The sequence below is a fragment of the Vidua chalybeata genome, chromosome 13 (assembly GCF_026979565.1).
Source record: "Vidua chalybeata isolate OUT-0048 chromosome 13, bVidCha1 merged haplotype, whole genome shotgun sequence".
In the NCBI taxonomy this organism is placed as follows: domain Eukaryota; kingdom Metazoa; phylum Chordata; class Aves; order Passeriformes; family Viduidae; genus Vidua; species Vidua chalybeata.
In genome coordinates, this window is record NC_071542.1 from 7,096,591 (window position 1) to 7,124,382 (window position 27,792).

Here is a 27,792-nt window from a genome sequence, read left to right on the forward strand (position 1 = left end):
GCCCCGAGGGCGCGGGACAGCGCTGGGCAGCCCTGAGGGCGCGGGGCAGCCCCGAGGGCGCGGCACCGCGGGTCGCTCCCCGCCGCGCTGGGGACCCGCCTCCAGCCTACGAGAATTGCAACAACAGCTGGGAACGCTCCGCCGAAAGGCTGTGCGTTTGAGTTTGAGAGCAATTTGACGCCTTTTAGCAGTTTTTTGGGTCAGCGCTGCAGCAGAGTGACTTTTCCCCCTCCCCAGAGACCAATCTGGTATTCTAAATTTTTCGACATCTTTTATCTATAACACTACCTGGATCATCTGTGGCAAACCCCTGGGGGAGTTTTGCCCAAGAGTTCAGGGAAATCACTGAGTTTTTCTCAGCGGGAGATCCCCCGCAGTTACAGGACAGAAGTTCTTTGAATTGCTGCCTTTATGTCACATTTCTGCATGAAGAGCAAGAAGAGCACTTGATCCTGCAGGGCGAGCAACACGGTACTGCTGCCAGCAGGGAAACGAGAATCTAGAAGGAACAATCTCATTAGATCACTGCTCTCACAAAATGTTCAGCTGCTTTATGGCACGTACAGAAAAGCAATGCCAGTATTTACAGGGAGTTCAATTTATGTGCCAAACTGCATAAACACGGAAAAAAGTAGAGTGAAAAATGAAGAGAATAAAGTGTTCATAACATGGCTTCTGGGAATCACACCTGGTCATTGTGTACCTCACTTGGAATATTGTTCACTAAGTCTGTATTTGTCCAAGTTCACTGGGAAGGAATATTGTTCATCTTTGCAGTTTGGGACTATTAAATTTTGGAATAACATTGTCTGTTTACAGGTAACCCACAACTCCCGAATGATGAACAAGTAGCTGAAATTTGGAAGGTGCTGGAACAAATATATTCTTGGTTATGAACAGGTGGGCAGTAGCTAGATACCGTGCAACTGAGACAGCATCAACTTCGGTACAAATTTGAAGAAGGAAAAATAGATTTAGTAATTTAGTATTATTTCTACAAGGAAAGTTGTTTTCTGCTTTCTTCAACTCTATAAAATGTTACTTCTTTTCATTAGGAAAAGGAGCAAAAGAAACTTGAAATTTGTAGGGGTTTTGGATTTTTGGGTGGGCAGGGGCAGGCACTACCTTTACCATTTCTCTGCTCAGGAATTTTGAGGAGGATAGAAAACAAGCTACACACACAATGTAAATCATCCCCAAAATAACAAGAAAAATGGTATGAGTATTTGGAATTTAATTGAATAATTTTTATTTCATTTAGTAAAAACCCTCATTTCTTATCAGCATGATGCACCTTTGTAATATTTTTTTTCATTAAAAAAACAACTGCTCCCTTTAACCTTATTTCTCAAAAAAAAAAAAAAAAAAAAAGCCCCAAACACTTTAAAAGCAGATCTCTATGTGTTTATACCTATCAATGTACTGGGAAGCAACCATCAGATCACTGCACTGCCTACATACCACATGCCTTCACAGAATATTGTAACCTCACAGATGTTCCTTTCTATGTATTTTCTCTTTAAATCAACAAGTCCCTTTTTATTTTGAAAATATTCACATACCTTGAGTTGTAAATGGCTCCTGTGTCCTCCTTTTCTTGTGTTCCTTCCATGTTGTGCTTGAGGCAGGGCTGGAAGGGCCTTAACTCAGGTCTCTCGTGCACTTTTTTTCTTTTACACATGCAAATAGCCCCAGGGGCTGAAGAAGAATGAAGTAAAATGTGAATGGAATGAAACTCTCAGCAGGTACATCTCCATGCTGTGGAGCAGGGATTTCCTGTGCAGAATTAGACTTCATGCACAGAGAACTTACTTCTCATCTGTCCATATGCAGAAGTTTTCAGATGTCAAATATTTAAAGCTCTCTGAAAAACATCTGTGTCCAGCCCCCAGAATCCCATGCTGTAGGTTCAGCACCAAGCACTGCTGATCTCAGCAAGATTTTATCAGGGCTTGTTGGCAGTCTGAGCTGAACACATAAATAGGGAAGCATTATTGGAATTAAAAACTTGACATTCTTCCTCTGAGCATTACAAACCTGTGGCACTGTGATTATCATGTTTGCACAAACTCTTCTTTAGTTGACATGTAAATTGCTTTATTTTTATAGTCTTAAAAATAAATCTCTATTATCAGTAAGTGGATATAAACTGTAAATAAAGATGGGCCACAACCATCCCAGTCTCATCCTGCTGAAGCCTGGAGAGCATCATCCCAGATGGATTCAGATGTTATCTGGAGGATCTGAAGCTGTTGGGTTTTCTTCCAAGAGCTGTGCTGCCCAGTTTTTGTTTATCCTGTGCAAGTCAATAGTTTTTTATTTCATGAAAAAGTTCATCTACTTTTGTGACTTGGCTTTGAGAGTCTTTAGCCAGGGAGTGCCTTCCTGTTCTCAAGAGCCTGCGTGCCAAAGGAAACACCGACGAGAACATCGAGGCTCCACAGGAGCTGCTTTCCATTCCCACGTGTTTGGAACAAACAAGGTTGTGAACAGTAAGAGTCTGCAACGTTTTAAGGTAGGTTTATTTCTAAAAGACTGTTGACACAGCAGAACAACAAGTTTAAATACAGTGTTTATTGCAATTTATCCTCTTCGTGTCCTACATACCGGATGTATTAAAAGCATACAATGTAATACATTATTTGTACAGCATATATGAAAAGTGTATCCCAAAATACTTTCCAGAATATCTGGAATAAATCACAAAAGAATACTTATCATGATCCAAATGTAGTCATACAATTGACTTACATTTAGTGTACTTTCTGGGACTTTCCTATATGGCTTTTATTGCTGTTTACAGAAATTTTACTAGTTTCTAATGTGATAGTACTAATTAAGTCAGTCTCAAAATCAGAAAATTTATACAGAAGTTTTACAGTCTTTTCAGTCAGGTTTGTTATTATCTATGCTAATTTACATTACTGCTCATTTGACTGGAAAGCTCTACATTTTCATGTAACACAATGATATATCTACAGTTCCTCTCCTGTTCTTCACAGTTACCAAATTTAGACCAGTAGTCCAATCAAGTGACAGTCATCCAGCTCACTGCATGTCAAAATGCTCTTAAAATACAGCTTTGACTTCAGTCCTTATTTGGTTTAGAAAAAAATACTGTATGTCATCAAACAGTCAAGACAAAATTTACACAGAACACCTTTACAGTAAAAACTTAAGGCCTTGCTGCATTCCTCTTAAAAGTCTTGAGCAGATTATCATAATGTTGCAAGTCTCAGAGTTAAAACAGCTTTCAGCATTTTCAGGAGATCCTCAGGAGTATATTAAAAGTAGAATGAACTTCCTTTGAGTCTGTGTCAAAACAGCATTTTGATACTTACCCTGCCCTCTACTACCATTCCTTGAGCCCCTCATAGTCATCAGGTAGTTTTCTGACTTCTGGCCAAAATTAGAGGGGTAAAGGATTTTAACTTTTTTAAACTTGTCAGTTAATGTCTTTTACAATAAGATTCATTTCCTTTTATCTAAAACTACCACCTTCATCCATTCATCTTAATTTTGAAAGTAGTTTTCACAAACCATGGTTCAGAATTCAAGTCCTGAATTACAGAGGGACTGTTAGGGCACAGAAATGCTAAAATACATTCTGTAAGACCTAAAGTTGCATCCCTAATGGACATTAATATACCTGTTGTGATTAGTTTTTAGTGTCTTTCTCTTCAAAAACAGATACTGTCCAAATATTTGCTGTTATCAGCCACTAGATGGAGATAAGATTTCACAGGTACAAAGCTTATCCCTGAAATCAGAGTTATTACTCATCTTCTTGTGTGTTCAACATTCTTATTTTAAATACAACTTTAGTAAGTGTACTTGATTTGAATAGACAGGACTGAATTGCATGAAGCTGGTGATAAAAGCAATCCCTTTGTGAAGCTCTGTGGCAAGGTGAGAACCTCCTGGGATTGACACTGCATGCAAGAACAATATTGAGCATATAGAACCTAAGTTGTTTTCTGTTGCAGGTACTGTAATTAGAAAAAAAAAAGGTCCTTCATTCATGTTAAGAGAATTAAAGTGATATATTTCTACTTCATTTTAAACTCACTAAGAGTGGAAGATCAAAACAAGATGTAAATAATCCCCTCTATATATATTTAAATTAGTTCAGTACTAGATACAGTTATTCCTGCTGCTACTTTGAAGCCAAAGATAAGATTTTAAATGATTTGGACAAAAAAAAAAAAAAAATAGTACTCAAAACCCCAAATCCTGATTCAGGATTGCTGTTGCTGTTGGAATTGCAAGGACTGCTGCAGGTTGCAGTAGGCAAACTTTTGTTTAATGAAAACTCCTTCCTCGAATGGGAAAGTAAATAAATAAAGCATCAGGGATTTTTCTACACAATTGCTACTGAATGTGTCACTCATGGTCACTCTGTCCCATGACTGAGGAAGTGCAAACCAGTGCCTCAGTCCAATAAAGCAAATTCCATTATAATCTGCTCTATCCCTTACTGTTTTGAGCAGCAAACACAATATTCACCTGCCATGTGTTGAGGGAATTGTTTTAAACAGCTCAGTTCATCTCTCCCTCCGAGACAAAGAGTGCTGGGTACAAAAGAGCTGCTCCCAGGTGAAGAGAGCCCTCAGCCACACCAGGTCTCTGGGACAGGTGTGAGCCGCCCTCAGAGCTTCCACACAAATTCCCTCTGCCAGCACAGCTTCAGGTACTGCTCCAGTAGTACTGACAACAGAATATATTAGAGCTGTATTACTCAAACAGAATTACAACACAATTGAAGAAAAACCCACAACTGTACAGCTATACAAGTCCTTACAGGCATTTGAAATGACACATTGCACTAGACAGCTTCTACAGAAGCAATATCGCCGGACTGCTGCTTCACTCAGCCTGCTGCTTCCCTATTCCCCCACAGTAGTAACTTCAGGAATGAAGTTACTAAAGAGCTGCTTTCAGGATAAATTTAGCAAGACTCCATGCTGCTGCTCTCCTCTAAACTGATAAAAACTTATCTAACCAAGCTGCAAAGGCGCAAGCTATCTGCTCGTATTCAGAAATCGATGAGCTGGGTTCTCAGGATGTACTGCTCCTTGTGCTGAATTCCAGCACTCTCTTGAAGGGGGTGTACGTCCTCACCAGCCTCGGACTTTCAGGAGGCCTGTTCTCAGAGCTCGTGCTGTTCAGGAGACAAGAGAAGGCTTACAGTGTTAAGGTCAGAGTATCACACAGCTGGGCTCGTAATGCCATGGCACTGATACTGACAGGCTAAAATTAAACTTATCAGTGCATTTGGTATGTTCCATATTTCTTTTCTATAATGCCACAAAGAATATTTGATAAAAACCATGGCAAATACTGACATGTTTACAGGCCAGCACTTGCTGGTGCTCACAGTGGAATGCCCAGCAATAAAGTTATTAGGATTAAGAGTCCTGCAACAAAAAAAGATAGCAATATTGCATTTATGAACACAGTTAATCATTAAGAGTAATTTCATGAAATCTAAACTGCACAGAGGTGCATTCCTTCATAGAGATAAATCTCAAAAAGAGGAAAAATATCAGATAAGTAGGGGCTGTGCTCACATACGAGACAGGGCAATAAAGATAGGTTTCTGTTGACAACCTGAGTGAAAAAACAGTGTATTTAAGGTTACAAAACACATGCCATTAAAATATGCTCTAGGCTGAACTCCAAAATTAGTGTATTTTTAAATTATGAAGAAAATTTTTGTTTGCTTGCTGATTTCATATGCTAATTTACATTCCTCAAACTAAGCAATTCAATTTACAGAGCGGTTACAAGTTTACTTGTTGGTAATAAAAGTAATGTGAAGGGTTCCTCCTTATTTTACTGGTTTGTTTCCTGTTTTGCCCTTCCCTGTGGGGCCTTGTGGGGAATACTGAAGTGCAAGAGCAGAGCCCTTCTCCCAGGGCTCAGTGCCCTGCTGCAGGCTCAGGGCAATGCAGGGGAGAAGGGAAGGCACCACATCTGAGCTCCCCAAAGCCAGGCTGCAGAGCCACTGGCACCACGGAGCAGCAACAGCATTCCAGTGCAGACGTGACAATATCTTGGCACTGTTCACGGGGCAATCCTTCCCCCTGGGCCAGGAGATCTCCAGAACTGCTGCAGCCCTCCCCTGTCGATGTTCCCTGCTCTCCCAGTGGTCCTGGTCACACCTCCAGGCACAGAGGGTGAAGTGTGTCCAAAGGCTGTGCTGAGCAGCCTTGGGCAGAGCTGTCCTGTGTCTGCAGCACTGCCAGCAGCCACTCTGCACCAGAACTTGCCACACCTCACAGTCCCCTCTCTGACTTCTCCACTTAAATTGCATTATTGGCAATAACTACTCTCCAGGAGTTTCCAGTATGTTTGCATCTTTAAGAAAAAAAAAATAAATCCTAAGCCATAAATCAGTGACGTAAACTGCACCTAGGAGGGAAGTGCTCTTTTAAACTCCACAGTCCACTCAAACAGTTCATCAGCAAAATGGTTTACTAATACAGCACTGATAAGGGACATTACGAAGAATTTTGCTACAAACAAGCAGAAAAAGTAAATACCTGTATGGAAGATCACATTCTACAGCAGTATCTCTGGTTTCTATATTGGTCTTTTGTTGGTTTTCCATTAAGTAGTCCAGTTTATCTTGTAATTCTTTATTCTGGGAAACAGTAATTTTCATCACAAGTTTATTTTATTTACGGTAATTAAACAAGGAAATAAAATTGCACATTGCCCTCTCCCTACAAGAAACAGTGTAAAAGTATGTATTGATAAAATAAAGGAATCCTTAACTCTGGAAAGGATATAAATTAAACCAACAATTTTATTCAGAAGCTTCTGGTCTAAGTAATTATTAACCTATTAGAAAATTGTAAGTTGAGAAACTTAGACTGAATATTGAGAATATTACACACACTCCTGACTGAATGACTGGGGTCATATGTTTAATTTCCATTTGAAGAACAGCAAATACATATAGTAATTATACATCCAGTTAGCACTGGATGACATTGGTTCAAATTTAATTCAGTTTCATAAAATAATCACAATAATGTAAACTTAAAATGTAATGCCTTACCTCACATTCTAAGAAAGAGATTTTGTCTAAAAGCTGTATTATAAATAATTCCTTTTCTTTTACTTTCTTCCTTAGCATTTCAATCTATGAGGAAAAACAAAGACGTTTAGTCTGATGGGGATGGGAAAAGGAAGAAAACAATTTAGGTATCACAGGAAGAAAATGTATTTAATATTACTGTTCAGAAACAACTGAGTACCTGTAAGTATTCACAAACTGCTTTAATCCCTGGATTAGCTATCAAATTTAGTGGACTTTTACTAAAGTGAATTCATTTTGCAGACCAGCTAAACTGAAGTCAAGGAACACTCAGAACACGTTCATTTTTTTCTGGTAGTCATTGTAAGAATGACCATTTCTGAATACTTTGGTCAAATTTTCCAAGCATTCTCACCAGTCACTTTTTAACTCTGTATATTAAAATCAAAGCTGTGAACAAACACTAACATCCCCTTCACCAGTGTAAAAATTTTCAGCACATCTGAAAACAATGATTAATATAAATATTCCCATCCTGCTAAAGGAGGAAGATAAAATACTCAAGGCACAATAATGAAAATAACACCCTCCCAAAAATTTACTGCTAGAAATTATAAAATATTTAAACAAAAACATACAGAAAAGTGAAAAAAAATGAAGCAAAACAAATGCACATATTGAACCAAAAAATGAAAAGCTGTAAGACCAACTGAGCTTTAACTTAGTCTCCATGACTTTCAGGTATCACATGTCACTGACACAATGATCAGCTGTTACTTGGAAAAGCTAGAACATAAACTCCATACAGTGTTTTAGCTGAACAGTTCCAGAATACAGGAGTGCTATCATCATCCATCTTTCTCAAAATCAGGTCTTTCCTTTTTTTCCTCTTTTACAGTCCATATAAAAACTACCCATGATTTCAGTTTTCAACTCACAGAAACACAAAGCTCATAACATTTTCAGAAAATCTTGCAACATACCTCGATTGTCATATTTAATCACAACTTTGTTTAATAGTATGACTGAATTAAGTCAGTTATGTCTTCCCTGGTTCAACAGCCTCAGTCCTGCCAATAAACTCTACTTTAGAAAAGATAAACTGTTCTCTTAGGACTTTCAAGTGGATCTTTTCTATTAATAATCTCCTACTATGCATATAAGGAAATATTACTAACACCAATAATCAGTGCCACACAAAGAAGCCCAATGCCAAGCACAGCTGTGTGATCACATTGACATACAGCCATTCTTACTTGTTATTGAAAATAATCAACTCCATCAGCTGCCTAGGCTGGTGTTTACATCAAACACAAAATATTTCTGTTTCCAAATAAGTGATCAAACTATCTGTCATCCAAAAGCAAGGCAACTCCTGTGTTTCACAGGCATTTACCTTAACTTCTATTCATTCTATGATAGAAAGATCCTAAGAAGTGAAATAAACTGACAGTAACCATTATGTTCACCAGAATCATGTACAAATTGATTTTGTGTAAGTTAAAATTAAAGTTCTGCTTATTTTTCACATTGGCTACAGAAAGACAGCTCCCTACAGACATTTTTGAGTTATTTTAATTAGAATAGTCTGAAGGCAAAGATAAGCGTGGACACCTTAAAATCTAACAGAGAATGCAAAAAGGAAGACTTTGAGAAACAGCTTCCTCCCCTCCCCAAACACAGAACTGAAGTCCAAAGAGACATTTTGTATTTTGGTGAGGATGCTCTAGGGAGCAGCAGACTGAAGCATACACAACAGTAGCTCCAGCCTCTCTGTAGCATTTTTACATGGTACCAGTCAGAACCCCTTAAAACCATGCCCTTGCCCCAGAATTACACCAGATTTTAAAAATCTGCCTTTTTTTTTTTTTTTTTTTTCTGCAGAGAATATTGTACTATATCATTACAAGCTCTGTGTCTCAGTCTAGCAGTCAAGAAGAATGGTGTGGTTAGACCATGCAGGTTACAGAATGATCAGGCTGTGAATTGTGTAACCTATATAGAACCTTTTGGTGGGTCTTTAAACATTAGGAACTCAGACACAGCCACACATCCCAAATACGTTTCAGGAGAAATAAATGCAGCAGTGAGGCTGCATTTGAGGTGCTAAAATGAGAGGCTGCTTCAGCACCAGGAAAATTGTCCTGCAGTCCTGCTCCCTGGACACAGCAGAGCACCCTGTGATGCCACTGCAGAAGGAAAGCAGGCTCAGAATGGAGCAGGAATTCTGCACCCCCAGACACATGGCCAAAGAGCTGCCTCAGCACCTACTGCAGGCCAAGGGCTCAAACAAGTGTCCTGACAAAGATGACACGTCCCAGCACAGTAATTTACTATAAAAATAAGTTTATTTACTGAATAAGGACTTGAGTACACATCAACATTTGCCATTAACACCAGGAATGAAAAACCTGATTTGATTAATCCTTGAGAGGGTATGTCACAGGAAACCAGGAAAAACAGGAATAACTCTAAGAGATTATATTAATATATTACTATATTAAAGTTTTAAAACCCACAAATTCACATGTTGAGAGTTTCTTTGTTTCTAGAAGCTGCATAAAGCAAGAGAACATCTAGCAGGTGTCAGAGCAATAGATTTTGACTTTGGGTTGAATAAAAGGTAAGGAGGAGAAGAGGAGAAGCAAGATGGGTCAAACACAATACTCAACTCTAGGCCTGAGTTGTGGCCAGAACAGCCTGGTCAGAAATAAATCAGTGCAAGCCAAAGACTCTCAAATTCCATGTATTGACTTTTGTATCCAAGTAATTTCTGTACTGACTCCAGGATAAAATTATCCTGATGTTTCTATGTTTTCTTTGGTCAATGCTCATGGTCTATAATTCACCTCATCCTTTCTGGGTCTGCAGACTTCAAGAGTTTCTGCTCACAGAACTCAGCAACTTGCTTCCAAACCTGGCTTTTGCACAACTACCCTCTCAGATTTCTTCATAATTTTCTACAAGCACTATTCAGGTACATCCTTCAGGCTCTCTCTGCCAGCCTTCTCCAGAAATGTCCAGACAGACCTTCCCTAGCATTTAATTCTTGACCTGACATTGTTAAGACTCCACATTTCTACCTGTATTTCTATAACCTTCCCGTCTACATTAAGCATTCAAACAAAACTGGAAACCTACTTAGAAATACCAGTTACATTAATGACCTGCTCATTCCTTTCAAAACAGTTCTGCTAACAGTAATAATGTGACTTTAGCAACCCTGGGCCACAGTCACCCTTCTTCCTCCTGCTTCATTCTCTCTTACCTCCCCCAACCCACTGTATCCAGTTGTTCCTGCTTTCCCTTCTCCATCTGGGAGACATCCTGACTATTCCAAAACTGGGAAGAGAAAAGCTACAAGGCCCAAGCTCCAGTTTGTAATTCATCTGTTGTGCCAGCAACTGAGGGGCATGACATGCTCTCAGCCCTTCAGCCACCCCACCTCAATCCCTGGCACTTGCCTGCTGGGCAGAGAAAGGGCACTGAATCTCTCCCCATCCCGGCACCATCCATGAAGTTCCCTGCCAGTGGTGCTGGGTGGGCAGCTTGCATTTCACATACCCACTGCAATTTTTAATGATCTGGATCAGCACGTAAGGTCCAACATGGAATGTGAATCATCCTGAATTTATCCACTGACTCAGGATTAATATGGTCATGGACTTCTTTTCAAGATCTCTCATCCTTGTTTCTGCCCTGCTGCTGTCACCACCTCTATGCTTTTCTTTCCTTCAGAAAACTTGAGGTAATTTCTCAAGCTGCCTCAATCTTAAGATTGTCACTTTATCTTGCTGCATCTCCCAGAAGATTCCATTCTTCTTGTCCATCCCATTGATGAAGATCTCTTTCTTTCTCACTTCTGCACCTTATAGAGTCTCCAAATACCAAATAATTGTCACAGTACTTGAATGGGCTGTATAAATACTAAACTTTGCTTCCTTAAGATGGAAAGTGAGATGAAAGAGTCAACAGTATTAAACTGATCTCATGGACAGAATACCTAAGAAGAACAGTCAAGAGAAGAACTGGAGAACTCCAAGACCTAAAAGGAAGAGTCTGTAAAGAAATGCTGGATATGTGACTAATGGTATTAGAATGAAAAATCAACAGAATTACAAAGCTATTAAAGCAGAAGGAAAAAGCATCTTGAGAGAAAACTAAAATTGTATTTAAATGTAGAGCCTTTATAAAAAAAGCCTGAAATAGGAAACTGTTTTATTCTGTGTAACTCAGATACAGATTTGGAAGCATTAAACTATACAGCGATATCCTGGATTGGAACAGATCCAGCTATTAGGTAAACTCAATCACCATTTATCACTTAACAGTATTATCCTCTAGTTTAAAATATTTACCAGAACAGTTTTAATATATATAAGTATCATATTTTTCAACTATACCTATATTTTCCTTATTCATCTACCATTAATGTACTGGGCATCAGTAACACCAATACAGAGACATGAACAAATTAGTCAGAAGTATGACTACACAGGACAAACAGATGCTACACAGCATGCACAAAACAAGACAGACAAGACATTGCAACATCAGCCTGAGCTCTCAGAGGTAATTGCTGTACAAGGAGAACTGGATTTTCCTCAGTCCTGTATTTCACTGGACCCTAACTAGTATTTATGAGAGGCTAGACAAGAGTTGACACTTTTTCAGGGACCATAATGCAGTGAATAGGAATGAGCACCTTTGCCTTTTAATCTTCCTTAAATCATGCGAGCAACATATCCATTTATACTTAAACTTACACTTTTTGTATTTTAAAACTCACATTGCATTTACAGAAAAATTAACAACTGACTGATTTAGGTTAATGCACCAATGTAGAAACCTTCCTAAATGAATGAGCTCTACAAACACATTATCCAGTGGTTGATGTCCATGTATTGCTAAAGCAGGGGCTGACATGTCCTAATGAGTTACAGACATTGGCTCATTGTCTGCACATCAACCCACCTCGTTAAGCACTACCTTAGTAATGGGCAAGTTTCTAATTTATGACTTGGCCTGGCAGTTCCCAGCTGAAAGTGCTGATGTTGTGCATATATAAACCCTCTCACCAAAACCAGCAGTGATTCTACTTCTGCCAACAGATCAGCAATGTACTGCTTGCTCAAGTCCACTGAGGAATGCCAAACACTTGTACTGGGGAGGGGGGGAGGAGGGTGTGGCAAGTTATTCATGTTCTGTCCTTTATCTTCTTCCTCCAAGCTCCCAAGGTGGGTTTCTCTTTCTACATTTCTTGTTCTGCGTTTTTGTTGCTGTTTCGTTTTTATGGTAGGAAATATGCAATGCAGGTTTTGGTTAATAAAAGTTTGGCATCTGTTGTTGGCATCTTCTCCTCCTCTGTGATTCTGTGTGGCTTCTTTTACTTGACCTTGAAACTGTTCTTCCATATTAAAAGAGGGAAATTTCACTATATATCTGAGGTTGGAGTGTCTTGATACAGATATTTTCAGATATTTAAGTCTTTTCTAGAAAAAAATTCTTCTTTTTATACCCCATTTGTGCAATACAAAGTATCTTCTGTATTTGGGATACCATTTGCTCATTAGCACTTTGTCCTTTCATGCAAGTATCTTCCCCGACAGCACAGGAGACAGCTTCTCCCTGGTGTCTGGTCACCATTTATTATCCAACGAATCTGAGACTAAAGCTGGAGAACAGCTCATGGGCCATGACCTAGAGACAGTTCAATTCAGTAGTTAGGGGAATTTCACATGAAATCTGAATTCTGTAGATAATTTCTTGGCATGAAATCAAATATTCTTTTTTCTTCAGACCCCCTCAGAACAGCTTCCTATATGTGCATCAACCCCCTTGCCTTGCTTACAAAATATAAATGCTGATTTCCTTCCCTCTCCTGCTTCTCAACAATGAAACAACATTACATATAAAATAAGCTTACTGTACAATGAAATTGCAATCCATTTAAAAGTGAATTGCATAAATCTCAAAAAGAAACCTCTCTTAAATCTCTCCAGTTTTGAAATTGAGATCGAGCCACAAAATAATTATTTTGCTAATTTAAAATCTATGTTTTGTGTTTAATTTATCTTACATGAAAGTCTCATTTCCTACAGTGGCACACACAGGATGAACTGGTTGACCCATCAGACAGGTACTTAGAAGAGAGGCTTTTACCCCTCTCACAGAACAAGAGCAATTTCAGCCCTGAAGGGAACAGTGTGGTAGCAGCTTCCCATGCCCTCCCGTGGTGCCCCTGTGCCTACATCTGCCTGCCCCGTCCCATCTCTGCAGGGGAAACTCCTTAGTGGAAGGGCCCGAAGTTTGTGTGCCTCTGCCTTTCACCTGAGTCTCCCTGCAAATTCCTGGATTGCCTTTGCTCTACCCAGCCGTACTTTAAGACAGCTACAAAGGCAAGGGCTAAAAAATCTGAGCCTTAGGTGACCCACTCGGGCCATCTGTCTCTCCTCACTCATTTTTTGAAAGCCTGTGATGTACAAGCAGTATGAGAAAAGGGCTGGGTTTCTAAACACCTGCCAAATGCAAGTCCTGCACTTTTAACTGCCAGCACTGCATTTAAACATACTACACTAAGCTGTGAACAAATAGATTTGTTTAACAAACAAGTTCAACACAGGGATAAATCTGTCAGCAGTAAATCATCTGCAATCTCTCTCTAATGAGAACATGAGGCTTTAAGACTATGCAGGATAACTTTCTGCTCAGCTGGTGCACTAATGAGCAGCAATTTTTGCTCTCACAGAAAAGAATCCCTATGAGGATAAAAAATGTATGTGCATGAGAGCTAACACACAGAGGTGTTGAAGGTCACCAACTTGAGAAAATTTCCATTTTATTTCTTCCATTTATTTTTCTTCTGAAAGTTATTTTCTATGCTTCTATTTAATTTATGACTGGTTTGACTAGATCAAGCTGAAAAAGGTTCTATTAATGCCTGAGATGGAAGGATTTATTTTCAGAGGAAAAAAAATAGAAGCTTTTTTTTTTTTTTTTTTTTTTTTTTTTTTTTTTTGCTAAGGACACTGAATTCTGAGTGTCCTCCTCTGCCTGGGCTCAATTCCTTAGATCACAAAATCATTGCATTCAGTACCAACATGATGAGCTCTATGAAGAGGAAGGTGTTCATACTCTTTACCTCCATGGCCTCCTACATTTGATGCTTCTCTGACAGCATCCCCTTTCATGCCTAAGTTAGGACTGACCACCACCTACTAACATATTTTTAAATGCCATCAAAATAGCACCAGAGGTGCTAGAGTTGCCTGCTGCATCACAAAAATGCATTATAAAGCTTCTCTTTCCCTTCCTCCTGGCTGCTTGCTGTTCTTTTACAGAATGCCCTGCATCTGTGATTTGCAAATGATCCGTCATCTTTCCCAGAAACGGCTTAAGAGCAATCTATTCCGTGACTTTTTTTCAGCCAGGAGATTCATCTCAGTACTTGTCCAATTTTGACCATTCTCCATATGAGTTAGAAGCAGTATATTTGTTTGTTCAGCATCTCTTTGAAGTGATGTTCATTTCTCCAATTTCTCTGAATTTGAGGTGGTAACAGCATAAACTCATTGTGATTTACACTGGAAGAGTAAAGCCCTTATTTATACTTCAGATCTGTGTCCAGTATATGAAGATTAATAGTAAACAAAGCTCATCCTGTAGTAAAGCAACTTTAGGCTTTCCCACCTAGCAGCTCATACAGCAGCTGAACCTGTTTCAGCTCCAAACATAAGCACTGCTGATAATTTCAACTACTTACTTTCATTCCATTTCTCTCCTCAGTTTCCAGATTAGCCTGTTCTCACTCTAGTGACTGCCACAGAGAAGCTAAGTGTTTCAGAAAGCAAGATTTCTAGTTTTTGAATTATTTATTATTATTTTGATTTATTTATTATTATTTATTCTTTCTCAAGTTATCAATATCATTATAATACCCTCATAAACCCTAAGATGGCACGTTATTTTACAGATACCAGCCATGAAAATACTGCAATAATGAGTAACAGGGCAGATTTTCATTACACTTTTCTTGATATTCCTTGCCATTACATTCTGCAATCAGTTAAATTTAGTGTAGAGAGGATGTGTGTTTAAATATACCCTGATGAACATGTCTTCCGGGACTTAAATAGTAGTACAATTTTCCCTATTTGCTCTAGCAGATATTTTTAGCACTGCTGCTCACTAGTTTTTAACCTAACTTCAGAACAGACTCTTCAGATAGCATTCGTTTTCAATATTTTTGTTGCAAATTTTTCAGTTTCTATGGCATAGTTAGCAAGTGTTTGCTTAAAATGAGTCAAGAAATACTTATCTAATATTATGCAGAGAAAAGCAAAATGTCATGAACAGCACCACATGGACACACAACTTGGACAGCTGAGGACATACATATCTGCAATGTTTTTCTCTTGCCCCATGGTGAACAGCTACTCTTCTCTACATTAATAAAACTGCTATTTTTAGGCCTTTAATTAAGAGTCTAGTTTAAAACAGGGCATGCCAACTCTATTATGGATATTTTCTCAAACACAGTACAAACACAAGCAACAAATAACACAAAATTTTAAAAAAGCCCCAAACATTAAATGCCTGATGTATTTGGTACCACCTGACCTGATCAAACCTCTGGTACAGGAGTCTTTAGCTAGCTCATTAGTGAAAATGTAAATGTAGCTACACAGGTGTTCATGCAGAAGGAAGCTGAATTAAAATAAAAATTTTAACACACAGGGACTAAAGGAAAGCACAAAAATATCTACCCTACGGCTATGTGGCAGTCAAGACTGATAGAGATTTAACTGAATCTGAAAAGCAGGCAGCCAGACAGCAGTTAGAAGCAGACCTGTTTGACAATTAAGTAGTGACTTGGTCACCTAACACTTGTTAAATAGGATAACCAGCTGGTCTAGAAGGGCTTTCTGCGTATATGAAGGCACCAGCAGAAATACATTACAAGTAATTAGTAAGCTCAACTCACCCATCAAATCTAATATTAATGAAATTGTAATAATTGGCTCAAGATTTATATGTGGTTTTACTTCAAAACAAAATATAGAGCTGAAAGGTCTTGTTATACCTATGCAGCCCACTAGAGGTCAAGTTATAACCAGAAGTTTAAAATATATTTAGTAACAAAGGGCAAAATTTAGGCCACCATCCTTATGTATTACTAGATTCATTCAGGGTGCCACATGCATCACAAATCCTGCAGAAAAACACTTCTAATACAATGTCTGATGTACAGACATACAAAACAGATTAAATAATTGTTCCCACAATCCATTAATTAGATGGATTGGATTATTGGACTGGAGAAGTTTTCCTTATCAAAATACCATGGTACGAAGACTGTAAGTTTTGTTTTAGACCAGCTAGGATGCTTAAAAATGGTGATAATGGTGAACTAAACTAAAACCAAAACCTCAAGACTTGGTATGTCTGATACAACAGAAGAACTTTAATCCCTCTGTGTAAAAGACACTAGAATCACGCACCTGATCATACAGGACTGCATCAGAATCTTATAAAACAAAGCACACATAAATGCATATAAATACAATCTTGACAAAAATGGAACATCTGCATGCCTAATCAGAAATCCTGTAACAGTACATTGTGAATGCAGAAAGAATGCCTTAGATTTGAGTGGCTTTTAAACATTTGATATCTTGAATGTATGATGTCCAGATACCAATCAAAGGTATCTCATGAACACCCATTGTCTCTGCAGGAGGAGGCTCGTCTAATAGAGCTGTCAGTCAGCTTTGTAAAGCTCCAATTTAAACTTATCAATTTCTCATGTCATTCTTCCTACTTGGAGAAACAGAAATGTTTGCAATTACAGCCTTCTGACTGCAGAACAGTTTCCTGACACATAGGTAACCTGTAACCTAAAGCAGCTATCCAGCAACATGCCACTTAAAATTTTACAGGAAATGGAAGCAGCTAAAACAATGTCCCCAGACCAATGTCCCCAGAGTAAGAAAAGATAAGCAGTGAAAACCTGTGCTTGCTCACAGGTTTTGCTTGCTCCTATTTCTGTGAGGAATCAATCAAACAAACAAACAAACAAAAAAAAATAATAATTAAAAAAAAAAAAAAAAAAACTCAAACAAAATCTCCCAAAACCAGAAGAACAAAAAAATAAAGGTCAGCTTTTGCCTTTCACTTCTGTACAGGAAGGAGACTGTTAATGACTAGACTGCATTGTATCAGAGGTACCCTCTGAATGGTTCAAATTGAGCTGGAAGTTGTGTTGCATTTCCTGAACACCCATGAAGAGGTACAGAACTAGTGTCAGCCTAAAGATCACAGTATATAACCCACAGCCACTGCATTCAACTGCTTTCATCTACTCTTTCTGCTTCACTAGCTCCAGATGCTTAGCTCAACTTCCACTGTAACAAAGGTGTCATAAGGCAACTACACAAAGAACACAGCTCTCTTTGGATTATGTAGTAAAAGAACCAGTGCTCCCCAAAGACTGAGTTGTTTTACTACATCTCACCTCCTCAACCATATGCTTGACTTTCTTCTGCTGGCAGTGGACCATGTCATCCAGATGTTTGATCCGCTCTCTCAAGCTGGCTGCTACCTCCTCCAAATGCTGCGACCTGGCAAAACATGCCAAGGATCAAGCCTGTAAGTGGGGAGCTGTACAGTGGGGAGTATAGGCAGAACAAGAACAACCCCCAGAATCCACCATAAATCAGGACAGGCAAGTCAAATTGCACCGACATGTCAAATTGTCCAAAGTACATTTGAATGTGATCTTAGTCCAAGCGGCCATCTCCACCCAAGTTATCTCACCTTTGTCTTGCATACTGACATGCTTACTCAGAGCCTGAAGTGCTGACAATTAAACAATGTGACAAAACTCATCTCAAGATGTGTTTTCCTTTAGTGAAAGGCATCTAGACAACTACATCTTCAGCTTCAGAGAGACACATTTAGCCTGACTACTACCTGCAAATATTTTGGAAATGTATGCTAAACAAAAGCCAGGAAGCAGGTCTGCTTTCAAAGCTGTCTTACTGCAGGGGAGTCTTGAATCAAGGCTTTGGCAGAGCTGCCAACAGCAGCAGAATGCTAACTGGAATAGTATTAACTCCTCAACAGTCAGCAGGAATGCTATGAATGGTTTAAATTTATGCATACAACTCTTCAGATAGATTCTGCATTTCTTCAATCTGTTTAATACAGAAAGTGAACTCCCACAGAACTCCTGCCACTAGTTGGTTTGGCAGCTTGTCAGAAAAGTAGCTGTAGAATACGCAAGGAAACCCGAGTGAAGCTTTTCCCTAAGTTTTTGTCTCTTTGGCCATGGGAGTCTCCATTTTTATCTCAATGTCCAATTCTTAAAATTTGTCAAAGGAAGCAATTTCTTGCTTACAAAATAAACTCCTGTACTCCTAGGTTCAGGACTGGACAGAATTTGAGAATGGGAGGAGGGGAATCAAAAACAAAAAGGCTTTTTTCATCTTGGTCTGTGCACAGCAAAAAAAAAAAACAAAAAAAACTGTTAAAGCTGCAAATAGAAAAACCATTCTAAGACAAAGCAGCAGATGGCAAATTGTAAGACATGATTCCAGTGAATGACTGAATTGTATGCTGTTTCCCCCCAAAAGAGTCTCTATTAACAATGAAGTACTCTGCAGAAATGTAACTGCAGCACTTTGACAAGGACTCAAAAACTTCAAAGCATTGCAGCAGGTTTTTCAGTTGTGCATATTAACATCTCATAAAACTTTAATTTATATTTTAATTGCAATTGTAGCACATATTTTGTATCTCATTGGAAGATTCAGGATCTTAAGCATTGATAGCAATGGAGAAATGGAACTGACATCCTAAGGTGGAGCTCAAGTGTCTGATAAGGTAGAGACAGGTAAAAACAACAAGAATAAACCAGCATCATCTGAACACAGATTTATTGCTTGCATGGCATAGATTACAACTGTGAGTTTGCTTGCATTGCACAAATTCCTGCCTGAACACTGCCTTTACCCTTTTACTGCAGTGTAACTTTTCACACTGAAAGGATTCACTGAAGCAAGTAGTGTCTGTGTTATTCAGAGGTAAAGGAAAACAGCAATTATCTTTCATCTCCATATTCTATGTTGTATGTGAACAACATCTGTTCACTTGAAGTTATTATTTTAACAGGCTGCTGTGAAAAGCCATTCTTACTCTGAAACCAGAGAAGCTGGTCACAGATCAATACAAGGCACTGAGAAAGCTCTCAGCAGGGGCCTCCTTTCATGTTTATGCTTTCCAAAGAACAACAGGACGCCCAAAACAGTAAAACTTAATTTCTGTGTGCCATAGAATCGTAAGTAGTAATCAAGTACTATTATTCAGTCTCTGGTTATAATTCATCTTTACCCACTCAAGCAGTGTCATATAAACCTTTGAGTTTAGATAGTGAAAATATTCATAGACAGGATCATACTCCTCTGAATCTGGGAATGCAGGTTTAAGAAAAATGCGAGCCACAGGTATGTTACAGCTTGTTCCATCTACAATGGACTCTACACATTTGCAAACAACTTTTCAGAAAAGATGCATGAAGGTGGTGGTCATTGTTGCAAAAAATAATTGTCTTGATATTTTACATGTCAATAAACCTACATTCAGATGGACAATCTCTACTAGACTCCAGTTTTAAAGTTAGAAAAGGCAACAATCAGATGTCTACAAAAACAAAGAAACCCCTGAAGTTTCCTAGCAATAGTAGAAGTTCCACAGGCAAGTCATATCTCACCTTTCACTGTCAGAGTTGTTTTCAGATTTTGCTCCAGATATTTGTAGTTCATTTAATTCAAGTTGTTTTTGCAGCTGGTGACGTTCCTAAACAAGAAAAGTTATCATTCAGTTCTCCATGTATCAAAATGTAAAGGCTTCACAAAGCATATTTCACTGCAATTCAAAACATCACTTGTGAAATTAAAATAGAAACTGATTAAACAAAATTCATGCATTTCCTATAGCCAAGGAGCACAGAATACATAATAATAAAATCAATTCCCCAGCTATGCATGGAAACAAAATCAGTTTTCAATTTCCTATCTGAAGATGTATGGCTGTACTTGAAACTGAATTTTTTCAATAGAAAGATGAGTCATCAAAATCTTTAACTACATCAAGTCAAATTGTCCACATTATCGCTCTAAAAAGATCTCCCAATCCAAGGCTGAGCTAAAAGGTACTGCTGCATTTTCTTCCCCCAGAGTATTCCTGTTTATTTTTAAGTGCCCACCAGCACAGTGCTTGTGAAGATCTGTGAGGACTTAGGGTTTGAGTCAAACAGGGTAACAGAGAAGTGTAAGTGTGTTATCCACCTTGATAGGAATTCAAGAGGCATTCAGTCTCACTGCGTGAGTATCAGCCAGATAAGAGCAGATTAGAGAACTAAAGTGAAGGAACTCCTCTGTACTTGTGAACTGTACTGCAATCCTACATTCACTGCATAATACTTAAAAGTTGTAGGCTGAAGCCCAGATTAAGTTAATGGAGCCACTACAGGGGCAAATTAAGTTGAGTAATTTCTCAGTATAATCATTAATTCTAGTAATGGATTTGCAAGCATTAGACAAAAGGGACTCAATGCACATTAACCAGTCAAGCCAACAAGACTGGCTTATAAAAAGTTATTTCTCAGTAGCTAATGATATTTAATATGTACTACAATAAAGTGAAATTAGTGAAAAAAAAACACTTCATTTGGAAGAGCAGAAGATTGTACTCCCTTCACTGACTAACTCTGCTCCTGTATGTGAGATAGTGAGGCACGAATCTTTAAAGATGAGATGCCTGCTATTGAATGAAATGAGAAATGCCAAAGTATATCCAAGACCACTTCATAGTCACTGCAGCCAAGGCTGCCCTTGAGCTTCACATTCCCCAGCAGTTCCTCCTTGTTGATGAGAACAAGTTCCAGAACAGCACCTCTCCTCACTGGCTCCTCTATCAACTGGAGAAAAAAGTTATCATCAACACATTCCAGAACTTGGATTGCTTATGCTCTGCTGTGTTGTCCCTCCAAATGATGTCAGGGTGGTTGAAAATCCCCGTGAGGACCAGGGCTTGTGAACAAGAGGCTGTTCCCATTGTCTGTGAAGGGCCTCATCCTTTCAGCCTTCCTGGCTGGGTAGCCCTTCACTCTGATGTCACCTGTCCCTGCCCTCCCTTTAATCCTGATCCTGTAGGTTCTCCATCAGCTTCTTACCCATCCCCAGAAAGAGCTCTGTGCACTCTATGGACCTACCACAGCAACCTTTAGAAGAGGCTGGGTCATTTATGATTATTACTTGATTAGGCTCAAGACACCTTGCACACTGAAGAGACATTGAATGGTTTTTAAATTCTCTCTTTGAAATAATGGTTTATTTCCTAAATAGATGCTGCCCTGTAAGGACCACCAGGAAGAGAGAACCACCTCCTCATCACAGGGCCCCTATGGCAGTCCAGGTGCATTTACTGATATAGACACAGTAACCAAGATGCAAACAGCAATGGTATGTCACTGAGCACGGAGCTGAGCAGCAGAACAATAACAACTGATATTTCCTCATGCACTTGGTGCATTTCCTCTCAAGGCAGCAGTCAGCTCTCATACCTCTTCCATGCGTTCAATCAGCCGGTCCAGCTCACCAATTCTCTGGTCTTTCTCCTGTATGCTTGTTTCTGTAATCTGCATCTTCTTATTTGCCTCTTCAATAGCCTTCAGAAGCCGATTTGTTTCCTCCTACAAGCAAGAACATTTACAGTCACATTAGCATCTCATAAGGAATATTTCGTCTTCTTTTTGGCTATCAGGCCAGGCTAATAGCTCTAAAGAGCCCAAAGCTTTTCACTACACCTGCTCAGAAATCTGGAAGAGTTATGACCCTAAGAGTGAATTATATAGAGCAAAAGATTAAGAGTGTTTTGAAATACGCAGGAATTAGTAAAGCGTCATTATGACAATTGAAGAGAAACTTTTACCCATTTCTTAGATACCTGATTTCCCTTCCCAAGGATGCTGTTAAATAACAGCATGAGAAAAATATGCTGCTGCAAAAGACAGCTTTCTAAACACCATAGTTGACCACGTTCAGCTTTGTACTTTCCTTACATGCAAAGCAATATGAATGAAAAGGAGCATCTCTCTTCAATCTTCATTATTATCTGACTCTATAATTTTTAAAAATGCAACAGCTGACTGCTCATAGGAAGGTTTAACTTGGGTGTGGAGGGAAATTAGAGGACAGGAAAGTTCTTGCTCCAGTAGCATCCAGTGAAGTTGTTCCCTTTCTCCTTCTTAAACTGTCACTTAAAATTAGACATTATCTTTTCCTTTTTTAGAGAATCAGAAGTTAGAAAAACCTACTTACCCGACTTCAGATTTTGAAATCAACATTATCATTGATATTACTATGTTTGAACACATATTTTTCTTAGTCCTACAACCCCAAATGTTTGGAAAGCTTAGTAACTATGGCATGACTAATCACAGAGACAGAAGTGAAGGAACTTGCATCAACTCCAGAGTATGAAGCGACTGCGACATCCAAGCTAAGCACTGCTCTTACAGACTGGCTGTACATACCAGGAGCATATCTTTCTCAGCCTTGTGTTTCTGTTCCTCTTCCCGCATTTTTTCCTCATACTGACTATACAGCTTTCTGGTCATCTCTCTCATGACTTCAGCATTGGCTTCCTGCGATGATTCCACCTATGAGACAGGAAGGTCACCCCATCATAAGTACAGTATTGCTGGCAGCAGGAGAAAGAGTTCATATGATGAGAAAATAAGAGTTTGAAGTTAAGCTCCCCCTTGTTATAAATCTGACATTGCAAAAGTAGATTTCCATTTGCATCAAGACCATTTACAGCATTCTGCCAGTATTCACAAAATTTAAATCTGTAGAAGTTACTGTTCCATCAAGTTCCATATTGTCTGAATTGAGCTCATTTAGTCATTGCTGATCCATTCCGCAACAGCCTCCAAGTCACTTGGTTTGTTTCCCCATTGAAACAATATTGTCTCCCCCTGCTCTACTGAAGCATGGACTAGAGATGGACAAGACTCAACTCCTCTTTCTAAATGACCATGAACACCCAAAGCAATACTTTATTGCAGTGCCCCCCCTGCAATCAAACTGAAAATTAAAATTCTCAGGTGTATGGAAGGGTTAATTTTTAACAACAGAACCAGAAACTTTACTAGAGCTACAGGGAAGAGGCAGAATGGTAATTCAGAGACAGGATTTCCTGCTGTTGGCTGAAAACACTGACTGAACCACACCCGCAGTAATTAAAACACCAGATAGGACATTCACAGCTTAGGTCCATCTACTACGTAAACCACAATAAAACTGAAGTAAAACAGCTAGTACAGAACTTAGTTCTTCTCCTAGGGATGCTGTGAATCAGCCAACGTTAGTAAAATGCGGTGGGTGCTACAAAAGTGACAGGAAGAGGAGGAATAAAGTGCTCCCTGCTGATCACCACACTTAACACAGCTACAAAATACAGAGTTCTGTTGATTAGAGTTTTGGGTTGGATTTTTTTCTATTTCAAGGACCAAAAGGTTTAGTAAACCCTTGGACTCATCTTGCATGGCAGAAACAAGCTTGTTTAGTACCCTGTAGAAAAACAAAAGTGTGTTTCATTCTTTCAAAAGGGATGAGCCCTGAAGGACTCCACTTGTACTGCAATTGTCCCCTTTGTCATCTGCCCAGGCCAACCCTGGGGCACAGACCTGCACTTTATGAGAGGATGTGGAGTTAAATGAACCTTCCACATTTCAGGAAGCCTGAAAGAATCGTATCATTTAGAGTAAGCCAATCATTAAACGCCAGATTCCTTAAGATACACTGAACTGGAACAGGATCTGGCCCTTTATTTCCATCATTCCTTCCCTTACACCTTGTGCAATGAGGACAGTAAAAACAAGCATTAAAAAAATGGATGTATCAGGGCATCTGTTACAATACACTTAAGCAACATCTCCACTCTAAGTTATTACAGATTTATGAATAAACCAAACCTTAATAAGCCCCATAGGTGTGTTCTCCACCCAGAATGTAATCATGGTACACAGTAGTTACTGCTTTTCAAAAGTAACCTCCCAGATCCCACACCCAGATCCCCTTACATTCACCCCTAGAATGAATTCCCAGAAGTCTTGGCACCATTTGAGACACAATTTTATATTTAACTGTCAAAGATAGTAATGAGGTATATTATTTACTAACTTGGTACTAAAACTTAAAGTGTGAGGGCAAAATTTACACTTCAGCTGTGTAAATGCAGGGTATATATTCTGCAGAGCTTGACATGCTTGAAGATAAACAAATCCTTATGCATTCAATTGAACTGAGACTTAAGCTGCAGTTCCTTGCTCTCAGAAGCAGACATACCTTTCCCTGACTTGCTGGGGCATGTCCTTAATATTATAGTGAAGCCTGAATTTCTGTTTTAAAATCTTAATTGCATAATTTTTGTATCTGTTACTTGGTTTTTCCGTCTTTTTATTTCCTGCTGACAACAACAGGTGCAAAATACAGCTACTTTTATAGCCTGTAGAGCTTCACTGTGAGAGGAAAGCAGAACAAGAAATGCACTTATGTTTTCTTGTTTAACCATTCATCATTAAACATGAGTGCTAGTCACTAGCAAAACAGCCAGAAAGAAACACCTTCTCTCACAAGATTAAACATGAATATAGCTGCAGTCACTTTAATTTCAGAAACTTTATCAAAAATAGAAACAAATTTTTCAAAATTTGATGAATTCTGATATAGTACGATATCCCAATTGGTCTACTTTGACCAATTTTACAAAAGGTTTTTGGGGGGGAGAGGGTATTCTTTGTTTTAATTGGGTTTTTTGTGAGCTTGGTTTTTTTGAGCTTAAAGGAATACATTTGGCTGATGAGGGGAGAACATGGTCAAGCTTTCTGTCATATTAAACCTTGCAGTTTGTTTTTTGTTCGCTTGCATTTCTCTGAAAGAAATACCTTAACACTCTTTTGAAGATGCTTGCTGTTACCTGCTGACTACATGCTCGTAAGACTTAACAGGCTACCTATTAAAAATGATGCAATACCAAAGAAAGTCAATACCAAGAAATTCAGGTAGGAATGTATAGAGTTGTAATATTCCTTCACTTAATAGGAATGGACACTAATAACCATTTAATGGTTTGAATTTTCACCTGCCAACATCTCTCTCTCTTATGTTACATCCCATGTTATGGGAAGACTGCCTGTCGCCAGCTGAAATTCTTTGTTATTAAACCAGTATTGATTCACAGAAATAAGGGAGCTTGAGGGCATGACAAGGGCATGAAGAATGAAGAATCCTTTATAGAAAAGGCCAAGGAATTAATTTAACATCCACCTAATGCCTTTAATGTGCAGTATTTTTAGGGGAGTTTATATACCACACCTTTAACTTCAGTAACTGATTTTCAATTTGTGCCGTTTCCAGTTGCTTTTGCTTCTCTCTCAGCTTTTCCATAGATTGCTCATGTGTATGTTTTAAATTCCTTATTTGTTCCCTTATGTCTGTGTTCTCCAATGTAACATCCACTAGAGTTTTCTAGAAGAAAGAGACAAAGTACATATTAAAAATCAGAAATAATTTGATGAATTAATATAGGCAAAAGATTATGAAACAGACAGCACATTTAAAGAGCTTCCTGACATATTAATGCAGTGTGAACAGTTTTGCAAGCTTTAACATTTAAAACTATGGCTTTTGTTGTTGCTAGAAGGTGTTTCCATGAGGAATATACTCAGTGAAATTGAGTCCTGAAACACTGTTTAAAAAAAAAAAAGGAACATGGATACATTTCAGCATGAATAATCTTCCCTTCTCTCTGATGGCCATGCCATACATACAAAATGCAGTGGACTGAAGACAAGAAAGTAATGTACAAAAACGTAACATTCTTGTTACATACAAGAAAGCAGGGACATTAAGTTTTTCAGCTCAGATACACTGGAATTTAGAAGTCTTTAAAAATTAAAATTCATTCTCACTTCATCCCTCCCCCTGCATTTCCCAGGCATGTAAAATCTCACAAGTGTCTGGCATCCAAACATGCCACTTCATTTCTGTTACCAGCTGAAGGCAGAAATAAGTCAGGAGATGCACCATTTTGCACTATACAGACTAAATCACATTTTCACCTTAGATCCTTCATAGAGACATGACTCGTGGTATTAGTCTGCTGCATTTCAGTTATGTCTTTATATTTCTTTATTGTACATTATTTTTAATTTTTTTAAAGACAGGAACTTCTGAACATTTTTCTTTGTTTCCTAAATTAGGTGCTTTAGATATCCAAGACAGTACTTTATGGTGTTGCTTAGTGTTAGAATCTGTATCTGTCATCCATGTTTTCTGTATGCTTTGAAATCCATGTTAGAAAAGGCAGCTGTGAGCTGGGAAGCAGCTATGAAGATGTACCTGCAAGTCTATTGATGCTGATGTCAAGGAGCTGTTCATTTCACTAAAGCTATCTAAGGCTGCAGCCTGCACTCGCACATGATTCTCTAAGGACTCCTGATGAGCATTTGTCACCTGAGCAGGGAAAAAAAAAAAAGTTTTATATAGAATAATGATCAAGTTTACCTATTCTTTCCAAGAGAGCTACAGAAGAAAAAGATGCCAAGGTCATTTCACAGTACTAGGATGCTTAAAATATACAGGCCTCAAAGTATATTCTTACAAACAAACAAACAAACAAAACTTAAAATCCAAATAATCTAACAGAAATAAGACATGAGTATCTAAGTTTATTGTTAGTCTGCAATCACTGTATAAGCTGTTCTTTTTGAAAGGACAAGAGAACAATTGGCAGCTGTCTATTCAGACAGATTATATACATAGAGTGGGCTGATTGTAAAAATTCAGAATGAAAAGCAGAAGAATGCAAGAAATAAGGAAATCTAGAACTGTGAATTGTAGAAAAGCCTTAATTAAGAAGGAACTGACTAATCAGGTACATAAAGAAGCAACATCAAGAAGACGTAAGGAAGAAACAGTACAAAGCAGGAAGGGGAAGCCAGAAGGCTTTGTTGTGTGAAAATTAGTCATTTTCTGATATGTACACACACATGCTTAAAAACGGAAGTGGGGGAGGGGAAAGACACAAAATGACATCATTCAAGAAGAGACCAAAACTCAAACAGTGTAAATAATTGTGAATTATCCAATAATAAAGAGGAAAAGAGTGTTACTAAGGAAAGTCAGCCAGCTCACATTCTTAGATTGACCAGATTTGCTTCTTGATAAAAAGAGAACACCAGGGACTGATACAGGGGACAAGTGTGTAGTAACCAAGCCATACACAAATTAGGTCAGCACAGGGAGTAGAGGCCAAATAGTCACTGTTAACCTTCCATAAATGTGTGCTTATGTAAAACAAACGAAAGCAGAAATGCTTTGGATGGATTAAGAAAGTTACAAGGTAAGAACTTGTGAGAAGAAGCCCAGGGTAGGATACTGGAAGAGCAAATTTCAAACAAACTTTATCAACAAAAAGTTGTCCTGGAAATTGGAAAGATAAAAGCACAGTGATTTAAAGCTGAAACAAAGAGTATAGAAAGGATTTTAAACAGGATTCGGAAATAGCACAAAAGACAACAATCATATAAAACCAAAATCCGCTCCCAAATAACTAACCAAACAAAAAGCTCACATTATTAGGAAGAACAACACTTGTGCTTCCTTTCAGGCAGTCTAGAG

General features: G+C 38.6%; 1 protein-coding gene across 2 annotated transcripts in view; it reads right to left on the reverse strand.

Moving 5' to 3' along the window:
• MYZAP (myocardial zonula adherens protein) overlaps nt 1–27,792 on the reverse strand; it is a 50,381-nt gene that overhangs the window by 4,402 nt on the left and 18,187 nt on the right. Inside the window, exons 5-13 of one of the 2 annotated variants that reach the window (XM_053954649.1) lie at nt 26,512–26,625; nt 25,486–25,638; nt 22,641–22,766; nt 21,669–21,797; nt 19,815–19,900; nt 17,559–17,664; nt 7,067–7,150; nt 6,546–6,646; nt 4,653–5,161 (exon numbers count right to left, since the gene is read on the reverse strand). In XM_053954649.1, coding sequence (XP_053810624.1) covers nt 5,059–5,161; nt 6,546–6,646; nt 7,067–7,150; nt 17,559–17,664; nt 19,815–19,900; nt 21,669–21,797; nt 22,641–22,766; nt 25,486–25,638; nt 26,512–26,625 — 1,002 coding nt within the window. In that variant the 3' untranslated portion in view covers nt 4,653–5,058. Of the gene's footprint in view, nt 1–4,652; nt 5,162–6,545; nt 6,647–7,066; nt 7,151–17,558; nt 17,665–19,814; nt 19,901–21,668; nt 21,798–22,640; nt 22,767–25,485; nt 25,639–26,511; nt 26,626–27,792 lie in introns of those variants that run through there. The other variant, XM_053954648.1, reaches the window with a different exon arrangement.